At 42.4% G+C, this 12,646-nt stretch overlaps 1 protein-coding gene across 1 annotated transcript in view; it reads right to left on the bottom strand.

The window, feature by feature from the left end:
- EXOC4 (exocyst complex component 4) overlaps window positions 1–12,646 on the bottom strand; it is a 607,587-nt gene that overhangs the window by 102,758 nt on the left and 492,183 nt on the right. The window contains exon 12 of the mRNA XM_084643015.1: window positions 2,114–2,250. Within this exon, the coding sequence (XP_084499141.1) occupies window positions 2,114–2,250 (137 nt within the window). The remainder of the gene's footprint in view (window positions 1–2,113; window positions 2,251–12,646) is intronic.

Below are 12,646 nucleotides of genomic sequence, written 5' to 3'. Positions count from 1 at the left end.
ATGTTCATATTCGTGGTTTCCCTGAACTCCAAAGAAGATGGTAGCTACCTTATACTGTCATTTGCTGCCCACCATCTCTATCATGCACACACAAAAACTTCCTTCCTAGAAAGCCCTTTGACTAAACCTTAGTGTACTACCACTTACAATTTACGCTGTAAATTCGTAGGGCCAGATCCTTAGGTGGAATTCCACCGATGAAGTGAGCTGTAGCTGAGCTTATGCTCAAATAAATTGGTTAGTCTCTAAGGTGCCACAAGTACTCCTTTTCTTTTTACTGACTTTAAAGGAGCTGATTTTCATCAGTTGAAGATTAAGCCTTAATATTTCCAAATATTACCAAAGTTTGAGGGGGCGGGGGGGCCAATAAGACTAATTGTTGGTTCACCTCTGCCCTTCTCAAAAACCTTGGGGGAAACCATTGTTCACAGGGCAAGACTGCACAGAGCTTTGGCAACATGAGAGCTCCCAGCAGAGGGCATTGCTACCTTATGGATTTGATCATCTCTTTGGAATATCTCAAGCTACTCTCTCTCACACACACACACACACACACACGCGAGCGCGAAAACAGGGGTAGCAGAATTTCTCCTGTCCCTGTTATGCTCTTCTGAATCATCTGAACTGTATATAGATTTCTATTTCCGTCAGTCATTTGCTAGCAGCAAAACTAGAACACTTCCTGTTTTTCCTCCTGCTGTAATCAGGATATGGTAGTCCAAATTAGTGCTGTCCTAATTACTCCTCAGCAGGTGTAAGAAAGAAAGCAAGGAAGAGGACAAAAGAAAGAAAGAAAGATCCTTTATCAAATTCGACCAACAGCTGTAAAGCAATTACTTTCTACTGCCTGATTTCGCTCCATAAGGTTTATTGAAACAGGCATAATAAAGGAACATTAATTGTAATAATAATAATAATAATACATAATATAGATGTATATAGACACACCCACCACAGGTGTAGGTATATGGTGTTAATAATATTCCCATAGGTAGCCCATTACCAGATGAAACTTTTCTGAATGAAATCAGGCAATAAGAAATAATTTCTTAGCACTACTGGTTGGAACACACAAAGGGATTTTACTACTTTCACTGCTACCACCAGCTTCAATTAGCTCTTAAAAGGTACTTTTTATGGCACTAATATGGCCCACATTACCACAGTACCTGAGCACCTCACAGTCTCTAGTGTTTTTATCCTCACAACACCCCTGTGAAGCTATTATCCCCGTTTTACAGATGAGGGAACTGAGATACGGGGAGACTAAGTCACTTGCCCAAGGTCACAGAGGAATTTGGTGGCAGAGCAAGGAATTAAACCAGAGTCTCCTCAGTCCCAGGCTAGCACCCTAACCAGTAGCACATCCTTTATTTCCGAGCCTAGGTTCCCATGTGGTGGTGCTGTTAGACTTCAGCCCCAGATCTTTAAGGATGCATGAGTTCAGTCCTGTATGTAAAGCACTTTAGGATCCTTTGGAGAAAATGGTGCTATAGGAATGTTAAATGTTTTAAATATTAAATAAAATCCTGTGTATACTGTGCATATATTATAGCCACAAATTTCAAAGCAGTTTAGGGGACTTAAATGCCCAGATTCATTAAAATGAATAGGAATTGGGCACTGAAATCAGCTGGCTTTAAAAATCTCATCCTATATATCTTGAGAACTTGTAATATGAAAGGATTCAACTTGTTTTCTCACTGCATGTAACCAAGTATAACAGAGCTGATGCGATCACACGGTTATGGAGATCACACTTTTCCACCCTACTTTCCCTGATTAATCCATCTCTCTGATTAAGAACAAGGACGTGTCTCTTTTGATTCTACCAACCACCTGCATCAGTGTTTTTCGAAAGTATGCTTATGGGTGTGAGAAGTCACCGGGTCTCCCCAGCCTCTTGGATGGCTATTACCTCAGATTTCTCTCCCGCCCACTAACCAAGCAGACAAGCTTTCCAAGAGGAAGTAACTCCATCCTGCACATACTGAAATAAAACAACACTTCAGACCTACATATCTTTCGTCTTAATCCTCTCCAACAATTTTGTGAGGTCGGGCTCATTCTTCTTATTGTATAGGAGGGTCTGGCTCCCTGGGCTAGGCTATACCTGTAGGCAGTAGTGCAGGTTTCCTTGTAGTCCTGGAGCTTCACACACACCATGTTGAGGAACTGATCTGAATAAGCACTCAGGTCATGCATCAGGTTCAAGAGGTCCTGGACTGTCTTCTCCACAATTACTGTACTCTGGAAAAGAAAGGGCATGATGACACAACATTTTTCATGTAACCAATGGAAGAGGATGTGGGGAACAGGCAAGAGAACCACAGATCCTGGAAGGGATGGGTGTGACAATCTGCTGGGGAACCATTGTGTTACTCTTCTCAGCCCCAGCAAGTGGGAGGTTTGCTGTTGCTAAACTATGTGTCAGCTCCTTGACACACCAACCTATGTGGCTTGTCAGCAAATTCTTAAGGACTCTCCTAGTCCAAACCGTGTCTCGCATTAAACAACCAGTGCCCCCCAATTCCTGAGTTCCACAGAGACATCCATCTGCAATGCTCAGCCCCTCTGACTGTAGCACCTATAAAACCTTACCAACTTTGCTGCTCCTTTAAAGAGACAGTACACAAGAGCTTATGACCTTAACTGGGGTTAACACACCCTCTATTTCAATCAAAGCACGCATTTGGTTCATGGTAAAAGTAAAACAAGTTTATGAACAAAATGACACTGATTTAAGCGATATCAAGTATAAGGATTGAAATAGTTACAAACAAACAAAAGTAAAAATACTTCAGTAAGACTTCAGTCTAGCTTAACAGACTAGAGCCCTTTGTTCAAAGATGCTTTTTTCACCAGTCTTTCCTCCAATATGGCTGACTAGGCCTTTAGCTCTTCGGGTGAAGGATGATTTCAGGGTTCGCTCCCCCTCTCTTTACAGTCCAGTAAGCCTTTGAAATGTAGCCTTCTAAAATGTATTCCTCAATAAAGTTCCTTTCCCCTGCTGGTTGTAGACACCATGCTGGTCCCTCCCCTCCTGGTGATTTTTACAATGCAAATTATCTCTTCCTGCAATCTCCAATACAAATGAATAGCCCACTGAATTTGGCCCTGCCTGGTCTGAGGTATTCACCTCTTTCCTTTGTCTGGAGAAAACCCATTTATCAATTCCCCTGGGCCTGGCTGGTTTAAACACATTTTAGTCATATATTTCGAGCACATCTGTAAAGTTCTTTGTGGGTTATCCATACATACATCATGCAAGAAAATTAAGATAAATGAGTTATTAGTTTTCCAGTGATGTGTTACAATGCCACCTTTTGGGTAAATATCACGGCAACAGTGTGCCATCTGGCATTGGGGTAGTCTTAAGGTCACAATGATATTGACTGGCAATGGGTTAAAGAACATTTCAGTTCCAGGATACTGGTTTGAATCGGATTGGGTTGATACTGGCCCAAATTAATCATCATACAAAGACCTTTCAATGAGCTGTATCAAATGAGATGAGGGTGCTAATTCCAGTTGTTAGCAGGCAACTGACCACACCGTAAAAACTGCCATAAAAATTAGTGCTCATTGGCAGCATTCAGAATTCACATGGACTTTTATTACTTGGGTTTTGAAGTTGTTAAAAAAAGGAAGTAAAAGTAAAGGGTTAAGCACAACCTTGACTTTGAATTTCCTGGATGTCGTCAGTCTGTATTGTGGATCCAACCTTACAGCAGAAACCCACCAACTCCCATCACTGACTTGAATTACTGAACACTGTGGACTACTGAGTGATGTAAAATGGACTGATAAAAGGAAAAGCAGGAACTGTATAAAACGGTAGCATATTGGTCTAATTATCAGGTTTGAAATCCCTAGATTTTCTAGAGCCAGAGGCCTAAATACTGGCAGGGATGACTCAGCCATTAATCTTTCCAAAGTTGATAAACTGTATGATAAACTATATGATAAACTCACTATCATACATTTTAATTGACAAGACTGAACCTGTAGGGCCTAATTTTCAGAAGTGCCAAGCACTTGCATGTTCCCACTGACTTCAGCTGGAGTGTGGATACTCAGCAAGCCTGGTCACTACATCTTGACATGGGTGGATCTCATGTAACTTTTAAGATTAGATTTGGCCTATTGTTTTTGTCTCCAAATTCATCTCCCTACCATTGTACAAATTGCTGTGTGTTGGGGGACAGCCACCTTCCACCCCAGGCATGTTCTGCTGGCAGGTATGGTTTGAGAAGTACCTTGGGATCCTTTTGATATGATAGGCACTATATTTAAGTAATATGAATGAGGCTGTGAGTCTGTCATGGAAGTCACGGATTCCGTGACTTTCTCTGACCTCCGTGACTTCTGCAGCGGCTGGTGCTGGCTCAGGGGCTGCCCAGCTCAGGCAGCATCAGCTGTTTGGGTGTGTGGGAGGGGACTCAGGGCTAGGGGCAGGGGGTGGAGCGGTATGGGGGGCACTTACCTTGGGGTGGGGGGCTCCCCAGCTCCCACTGGCATGGCCCTGCAGCTCCTAGGTGGCGGAGGGCTTGGGGGAGCTCTGCGACGCACGCTGCCCGGGCCTGCAGGCCCTGCCCCCGCAATTCCCATTGGCTGCAGTTCCTGGCCAATGGGAGCTGCGGCAGCGGGCGCTGGTGGCAGGAGCAGTGGAGCCCCTGCTCTGGCTCTTCCGCTGCCTAAGAGCTGCAGGGATGCGGAGCTGGGTAGGAAGCCCCTGCCAGCCCCACCAACCGAACCCAACCCTCCCCACCCCCAGCACCAGTGGGGTTCCCGGGCCATCTCCCCCAGCACCCGCGGCGCCCCACCCAAGTTTTAGGCACGGCAGGTATTTTTAGTAAAAGTCATGGACAGGTCACGGGCCTGTGAATTTGTGTTTACAGCCCATGACCTGTCCATGACTTTTACTAAAATACCTGTGACTAAAACATAGCCTTAAATATGAACCACAAAAGGGCAAGCTTACTGCTTTAAAATTCTGTGTCATATCCCAAAGAACAGTCTGCAGGAGCAGGGGGCACTGCATATCTAAAGTCTGTAGAGTCGCTGCAAATTTTGGGATTGGGGAGTTATCTCAAGGTGACTCAATGAGATTTCCTGCATTTGTAACATAGCCCTAGGTATTTCATTTCCTTGTTTACAAACCATGGGGATGGAGTGTTACAAAAATCCTGCAATATATAAAATGAGTTAATAATAGGCTAGGAGGGAGCTTGAAGGATTATTTCTGAGCTACGCACACAGGCAGAAAAAGAGAAAGAGAGGCTGAAGCATTTGCCAATCCTTGTTTGGTTTTATGGCTATGGGGTAAATTCATCTCTGGGGTAACTCCACTAACTTCAACAAAATTACATCAGGGATTAATTTAGAACTCAGTCCTTTGTTTGCAGAGCAAAAATCTCATCGAAGCCCACAACACAGTCTCTGCAATATCCCCACAAGCCCAACTTCCGTCTCTGCATCGATTTTCAGATTAAAGAACTGCAACGGCACCCAGCTCCATAATCCTGTTCCTCCATATTTACCTATGAGTGACAGGAATTGATTCTGTTTTGCTACTTGTCTGTGAGCTGATAAAAAGATTCAGAAAACCTCACCCTCATTCAGGACCTGGGTTATTCCTTAACCTGTACAACGGGATCTTTAAACGGAGCTTTGCACTAAGCGTGCTTTGTGGAGTGTGCTTGGCTAGCACTGTACTAGAGTGACAAACATCATTTCATCTCCTCTTACACCCAAAGTTGAGTTTTTTAAACAAACCACACAAACAAGGTAATTTCTAATATAACTAGCTATATTTCAACAATAGATGTGTCCAAACAAAAATATACCATTTTTCAGGCATTCTTTTTATATCGCCTCTGATATCTTTTATTACAATTATTTATACTATACAGTAGACACATGTCAGTAGCAACCTATCAGTGCCCTTTTGTTACGTTGCTCCTAAGAGGCGGTTGCTGTTATGGGGAGTGTCGATAATTCACATTAGGGAAAGCATTCCCAAGGGAAATGTTGCTCGTAAGCAGCAGTAGCTCTTACAAGGTCTTGCTGCAAACAAGCGCCTACTGTAAAAGCTATTAGAGACTCAACTACAAACAGGTCCCATTGTGCTAGGTATTATACATACAGACAGTAAAAAACAGACCCTGCCCCAAAGAGTTTACAATATAATGACAAGTTGTAGTGTGCCGTGTGGGGGTGAATTAAACAAATGGCTGAAGATAGGGAGGATGGGATAATAACAATAAGCAGACATTTTAGCACAGACTAGCTGTTTGCACAATTGATAGCCAATCAGTAGCAGCAGTTATCATAGTAACACCAACTGGATCTTTGCTTAGTCATCACTTATCTTAGTTCCAGAGTGCCATTCGCTGCAGCTTCTAGGTGTTGAACATGGTAAGAGGGGATGCAAAGAGGTTAATTTAAATAAACCAGCCAAATCTCACTAAAACAGGATTGTTGATATGAGACCTTTCACATATGCAAAAAATCAATGTAGATGCCGATATCATGATGAGTGAAGTATAAAAACTATATACAATAGATTATATAGATTAAATCAATTAGATTAGATATATTGAATATAGAATTTGCCATGTGCAAATCCAGCATCTTGCTTTTGGCTTTGGTCTAGGTCTGATACTTCAGTGACAGGGGGAAAAAATAAATGCATATGAGTAATTATCCAATGCTTTACATAAAGGGAAACATTTCTTCCTGGCCCATGCGGCAATCTGCTAATGCCCTGGAGGATGAGTATGATTACCCTCATTTTATAATGTATAACTACAAATTTTATTATAGTGAATGACATAAAATTACCCAGTCCCCTTAGAAAAAACAGCTACAACATTAGATTCTTAGCTGGTGTGAACTGACGCATCACCACTGACATCAATGGAGTGATGCTAATGTACACCACCCATAGGATCTAACCTTCTGCATGCCCTCCATAGACTGATCACACATCACGTGTGGAAGTATTTTCTTTGTATTTGATTTACATTGACTTGTTTCGTGAAATGACCCCTTGTTCTCTTACTTTTAGACAACACAAAGCAATTTAACGATTTTAAAACAAAGCGTATACATTTAGAAGAGAGAGCAAACAATGGTTCTCAACGGTTTCTGACAGCTGACAGCTCCCCTCCACCAACATTAAAAACACAGTAAAGTTTGAAAATACAAATTTGGCAGGAACTGAGTCTTGTCTCTCTCTAGATGCCCTCTGCTAGTCACCCTGATTTTAATAAAATGGAGACATACTATATGAAAAAAGACTGCACTGGACATGTAATGGCTATTTTTTGTGTAACATTTTAACCTTTTGTGGATGAATCCTAACAAATATGCATTTGTCACTAGGATTACTGTAAATGCATTAGTCCACGTTAATACAGCTGGATTTGTTAACTGGCACCGCAAAACATCTTCCATAACTCTAGGGCAGAAAATGAAAGGCAACACACGTTCCATTGGAGGGTTACAGCTTGGATGCTGCTAACCCATCTGGTTCTGTTAACATTAAATGCCTATGATCACAGTGTAATTTTATGGCAAGACACTTCAATGAAGCCTTTTAAAAACACACTAACAAGGAAATTCATGCACGGACCAATATTAATCTCCTCCCACTTGAAACCCGTGTATGGTGCTGAATTTTAACATTGTGCCACAGGTCTAATGCATTGGTCTTATGGCACAGTAAGGAGGCTTTGAAAAAAACTCAAGACTAACAAAGAGAGGAAAAAGCTCCTGTTAAGAATCACTCACCAATAGCTCCTACTGACGTAGCATGATAAGAAATAACAACACTCACCACTAACGTCATGTTTTTCCTTCTAAGGTAGGTCTACACATACAGCTGTGCGCAGAGTTCTGACCCTGCACACCCAGCTAGCACAGGCATAAATCGCTGTGCAGCTGGTGAGCCACTGCTTAGGCAAGTAGAACCCAGACACGCCAGAACCCTAGATAGCTCTCCACATGCCCACGCTGTGCCTCCCATGTCTACCCCACTATTTTTAGCAGCGTAGTGTCCCTCTGCCTCCCAGCTGTTGGAGCTTTTCCCTGCCACAGTGAAAGGCTCTGGCAACTGGGAAAGGCTCCCTCCCTCGTGCCACGTATAGCTCCCTCCTTTCACTGCCACTTATAGCTACACCTTGCAGTGTGGATACATCCTGCCTTTTACTGTGGTGTGTAGCTGCACATACCCTACAGGCCGCTGCAAGTGTAGCCAAGTCCTTCAAGTATTTTACAAACTAATCTAACAAACAAGCTAATTAATCCTCAAGGGGGGGTCTGATTCCCGCTTCCTTAAAGCCTCTTTATACCCCTCCAGTAGCGTAAAGGAGCCTTAAGGGGAGTATAACCTACCCCAATTTATGGCCTCTTTACACTGCCAGAATGGTATATAAATAAGAAAGAGGCCCAATAGTATTAACATCCTCATTTTACGGATAGGGAAATTGAAGTAGAGCGGTTAAGAGAACTGCACAAGGTCAGACTGTAAGTTATTGTCAGAACCAGGATTAGAACTCATGTGCTTCCAGTCATGCCACTGCACGGGGCCTCTCCTTTGGAAGCCAGAAATTGAAATTTGTTTGCTTACCCATTTCCCCTCTTCAAAGATAAATATATTCAGTGATTTGTTATCTACATTACTCAAGGGCTTGGCTGCATTCACTGGTTTATTGCTATAGAACCATTCAAGAGAACTGATCTGGCACTGTGGGGTCAACTGTGAGCATTGTTTGCACTGGTTTGTCACTGCAGATTTAACCATGAATGCCAGGCCTGACACATTAGCTTGCTGCTGTAGCTTCACTCACAAGGACAAGAATGCATATAGCATGCTTGTCTGATTCTCCAGAGTTACTTAACTCCCAACATTATATACCCTTCTAAAAATACTACAGTATTCTACAGTGCTGATCCAGCAACACTATGTCACATTACTGAAAGATGAAGTGTTTTCAATTATTACTGCAGAATATTGTAATATTTTAACAGGTCTATAGAAAAAATTGCATAGACATTGCAGACAGACCAAAAATAGGTCAAAACATTGGGTCCTCAACCCTCCTATCATCTTTAGATTTTAGATCTGTAATTATAAGTTATGTAAACTCTGAGCTAGGGAATATCAGAAGAATAATCTCTGCCCTGAATGTATTTCACAGGAACTGGGGCCTCTATAGTTTATGGCTGGTAACATACCCTCAGACACTCATACATTTACAAATTCTTGGTTTTTCGTTTCTTAGAGCTGATAGATAGAAGAAAAAACAAAACAAAAACAAACCAGGGACACAGAAATCTTGTCACCACATGCAATATCTTCTCCAAAATGCAGCAGAGAGGGGGAAAGTGACTTTGGCATTCTGAGGGTTGCAGATTATTAGTAAATTATTGCCCATCATTTATAAAGCACCTCAAGATGTCTTGGCAGTAGAAGGTGCCAGATGAGTGAAGGCTGTTGCGGCTACAAGGAAAATAAATATAAAGGTTTTTAAGCAAGGTTAGAGCTAAAAAGCAGAGGTTTTTAAGGTGTTACGCAGAGTGAGGCTGCAATTAAAGGCACAGTAGGACAGGTTAAAAGGTTTTCAACCCACATTTCTCCCACTATTGATCCACAGTTGTGGGTTTCTAGTGTATTTCAAAGCCCCAGCAGACTAAAGGTTAAATTCCATAGAAACTGGCATCTGGACATATAGTGTTTCCTTATTGATGTATTTTTTTTGTTTTTTAATTACATCTTCTCAGCTGCCCCCCTTGATGCCCAAGAGCTGTTAAATTCACAACATCAGGCTTTAAAAAACATTATTCATTCTTCTTCACAGCACTGACAGGGTCTTTTCAGCAGGGGGCTCCAGTGACCCATGATGGGGCACTATTCATTAGGGAGGAGCTGCAAACATATAAATCAACATGTCAGAGGAAGACGCCCCGGCCTGACCCAGCAGGAATGCATGATACAAACAGATTTGTTCCGCTCTATGCAGCCTCACCTGTCTTCAGTAGCATACACCATGTAATAATCAATTATGCTGACAAGCTTCCCTACAAATCCATGCAGCTTCAGTTACTCATGTGCGTCGGAGGTGAAATGCAGAGAAGGGGGCCTGGTCAAAGGACAGTAGGAAGGAGGAATAAGCTCCCTTATGAGGTGGCAACAATTCAGAATCTTGGCAGTTAAAACCTATCAGATCACTGATTCCATTCACTCCTGCCAGGGCAGGCTAGATAGTCTCCCAACAGAGGACATAGATATTAGTCTGATTCTACCTTCAGGTCAAGAGGGGTATGAAGAGTCACAAATCTGGACTTCCTTAATGTTCACAGGTGTTTTGATCTAGGGTTTTGATTCACTGCAATACAACAATAAGGGCTATTGTTGAAATTTGGTTCTGGGTCTGTATCCGTCTGAACTCTAGCAAAGTTGGGGCTATTTAAATCACAGGATTTTGGTTTGGGCCCAGCTCTAAACTAGGTCTTAGCCAAATGTGCAAGACGAAGTTGCAGCTAGACAAATCTAAAATCACATGCAAAGTTTCCTCTCTTTAGCAAGGCTGTAGGATGTGAACAGTTGCCAAAGATCTTTTTCGGCTCTCTATCCTATAACTGAACATATATCCATCCTTCATTCCCCTCTGGACCCGTTCTCCATATTACAGCGCTGGCTCTTCCCATATTGTCTCAAAATCTCTTCTAGGGTAACTGCCAAATCGCTACACCCGCGTGCCAACTGCAAGCATTTTAAGTGGCAGAGCAGGCTTACATGAAAAGCTTTTACACAGTCCCAGGGCATATGGGACATTGTTTGTTTTTTCTGTTGTCTTTTAAACAGAGAATCTCTGCTCACAGGTCCAAAGCTCGTCTGCTTCCAGGCTGCAAGCTGCTTACTCTGCCTGAAAACAGGAGGTTTATGGATTGCTCAACATTTTCATCATTCAGAGTAGCAGCCGTGTTAGTCTGTATCCACAAAAAGAAAAGGAGTACTTGTGGCACCTTAGAGACGAACAAATTTATTTAAGCATAAGCTTTCGTGAGCTACAGCTCACTTCATCGGCATGCATCTGATGAAGTGAGCTGTAGCTCACGAAAGTTTATGCTCAAATAAATTTGTTAGTCTCTAAGGTGCCACAAGTACTCCTTTTCATTTTCATCATTGTAGCAAAAGTACGAAGAGGGTATGGAGCGTGTTATAGACTGTCAGAGCTTGATTCACTACTGCATTACTGCCACACTAGACTGGTATAACTCCACTGATTTCAACGGCATTACACCAGTGCAAAACTGGAGTAATACAGAGAGGAATCAAGTCCTTGGTACTATTATTAGATATCTGCCTCAGCTGAACATTTCAAATTGGAAACAGGACATGCACTTCCTGAAAGTTCAAGGGTGTTCTGACCTGGGATTTTTGGTTCAATCTATTTTTGAATATAATAATAATACCTGGTTCTTATATAGGGCTTTCCATCAGCAGATCTCAAAGTGCCTCACAATCTTTAATATATTAACCCTCACAACACCCATATGAGGTAGGGAAGTATTGTTTTTATCATTCCCATTTTACAGATGGCAACAGAGGGAAACTGAGGCACAGAGAGGCTAATTCCAAAGTCTCACAGGAAGTCTATGGGGAAGCAGAAAACTGAACTCTGGTCTCCCAAGTCTTAGGCTGGTGCCCTAACCACTGGACCATCCTTCCACAGTGACAAAGATCCATTCTGGATCTGAACTTCCTCAGAATTTCAGGGTGTTTAGATTTTGGTTCAAATCCATTTTTTTAAAGTAACCTTTATTGTTACTCCTAGTAATAAAGCACTGCATGGTAATTAAGAAGGGAAGCTATTTGAATCCTTATAGTCTTCCTTTTAAGTTGATACCTACAGATAAATTTACAGGAAGAGTGAAGTTTTGGAAAATGAATTTCTCCATCTGGTAGGAGCGTACTGAGGGCAGAAGATACAAATACAGGTCTCTCCTATGCTACTCTTTTTAAAATGATCACAGATGTCTTCACAAGATAGAGAATTTCTGTTCTTCCTCTCTCTGAGATACTCAGCCCCCCTCCCATTTTCCCTGAGTCCCTTGAATGTATTATGACTTTACACAAACTGACAGGGTTTCAACAGCAGTGTGAGCTTTGCCAAAAATGTACCTTAGGCAAACAGCTTTGCATACAATCTGAAACATTGAGCTGCGTCTGTCCAACCTCCTCCCCATCGCAACCCAGACTCCGCCACCTGGGATCTAGAAACCCGCTGTTTTCTGACATGTGATGCTCTGCAATGTTAGGCTGCCAGTTGCCATTTGGATACTCTGTTGTCAATTAATAACAGTTTGTTATTCGGCAGGTGGGTGAAGCATAGTGCTGTGTGGTGCTCTCCCAGCACATGATGAGGTTTTCTGGTGTTGGGGCAAGGGAGGCAGTCGCAGAAAACAGTCAAGGTGCTAAAAATCTGGACAGGCTCTTGTGATCCAGTAAATATCAAGTGCTCCTAGAGCCTTGAACAGTGAACAGTTCTCAAAACCTGCTAGAGATGTACATGTAAGCACCTCCACTCGCTTTGCCATAGTTCCAGCAGTCTTACCAATGCCATGTAACTCTATC

This window comes from Lepidochelys olivacea, assembly GCF_965140295.1.
Source record: "Lepidochelys olivacea isolate rLepOli2 genome assembly, chromosome: 1".
Lineage (NCBI taxonomy): Eukaryota > Metazoa > Chordata > Testudines > Cheloniidae > Lepidochelys > Lepidochelys olivacea.
Note: the sequence above shows the minus strand (reverse complement) of the source record. Positions and strands in the feature narration are given on the sequence as shown.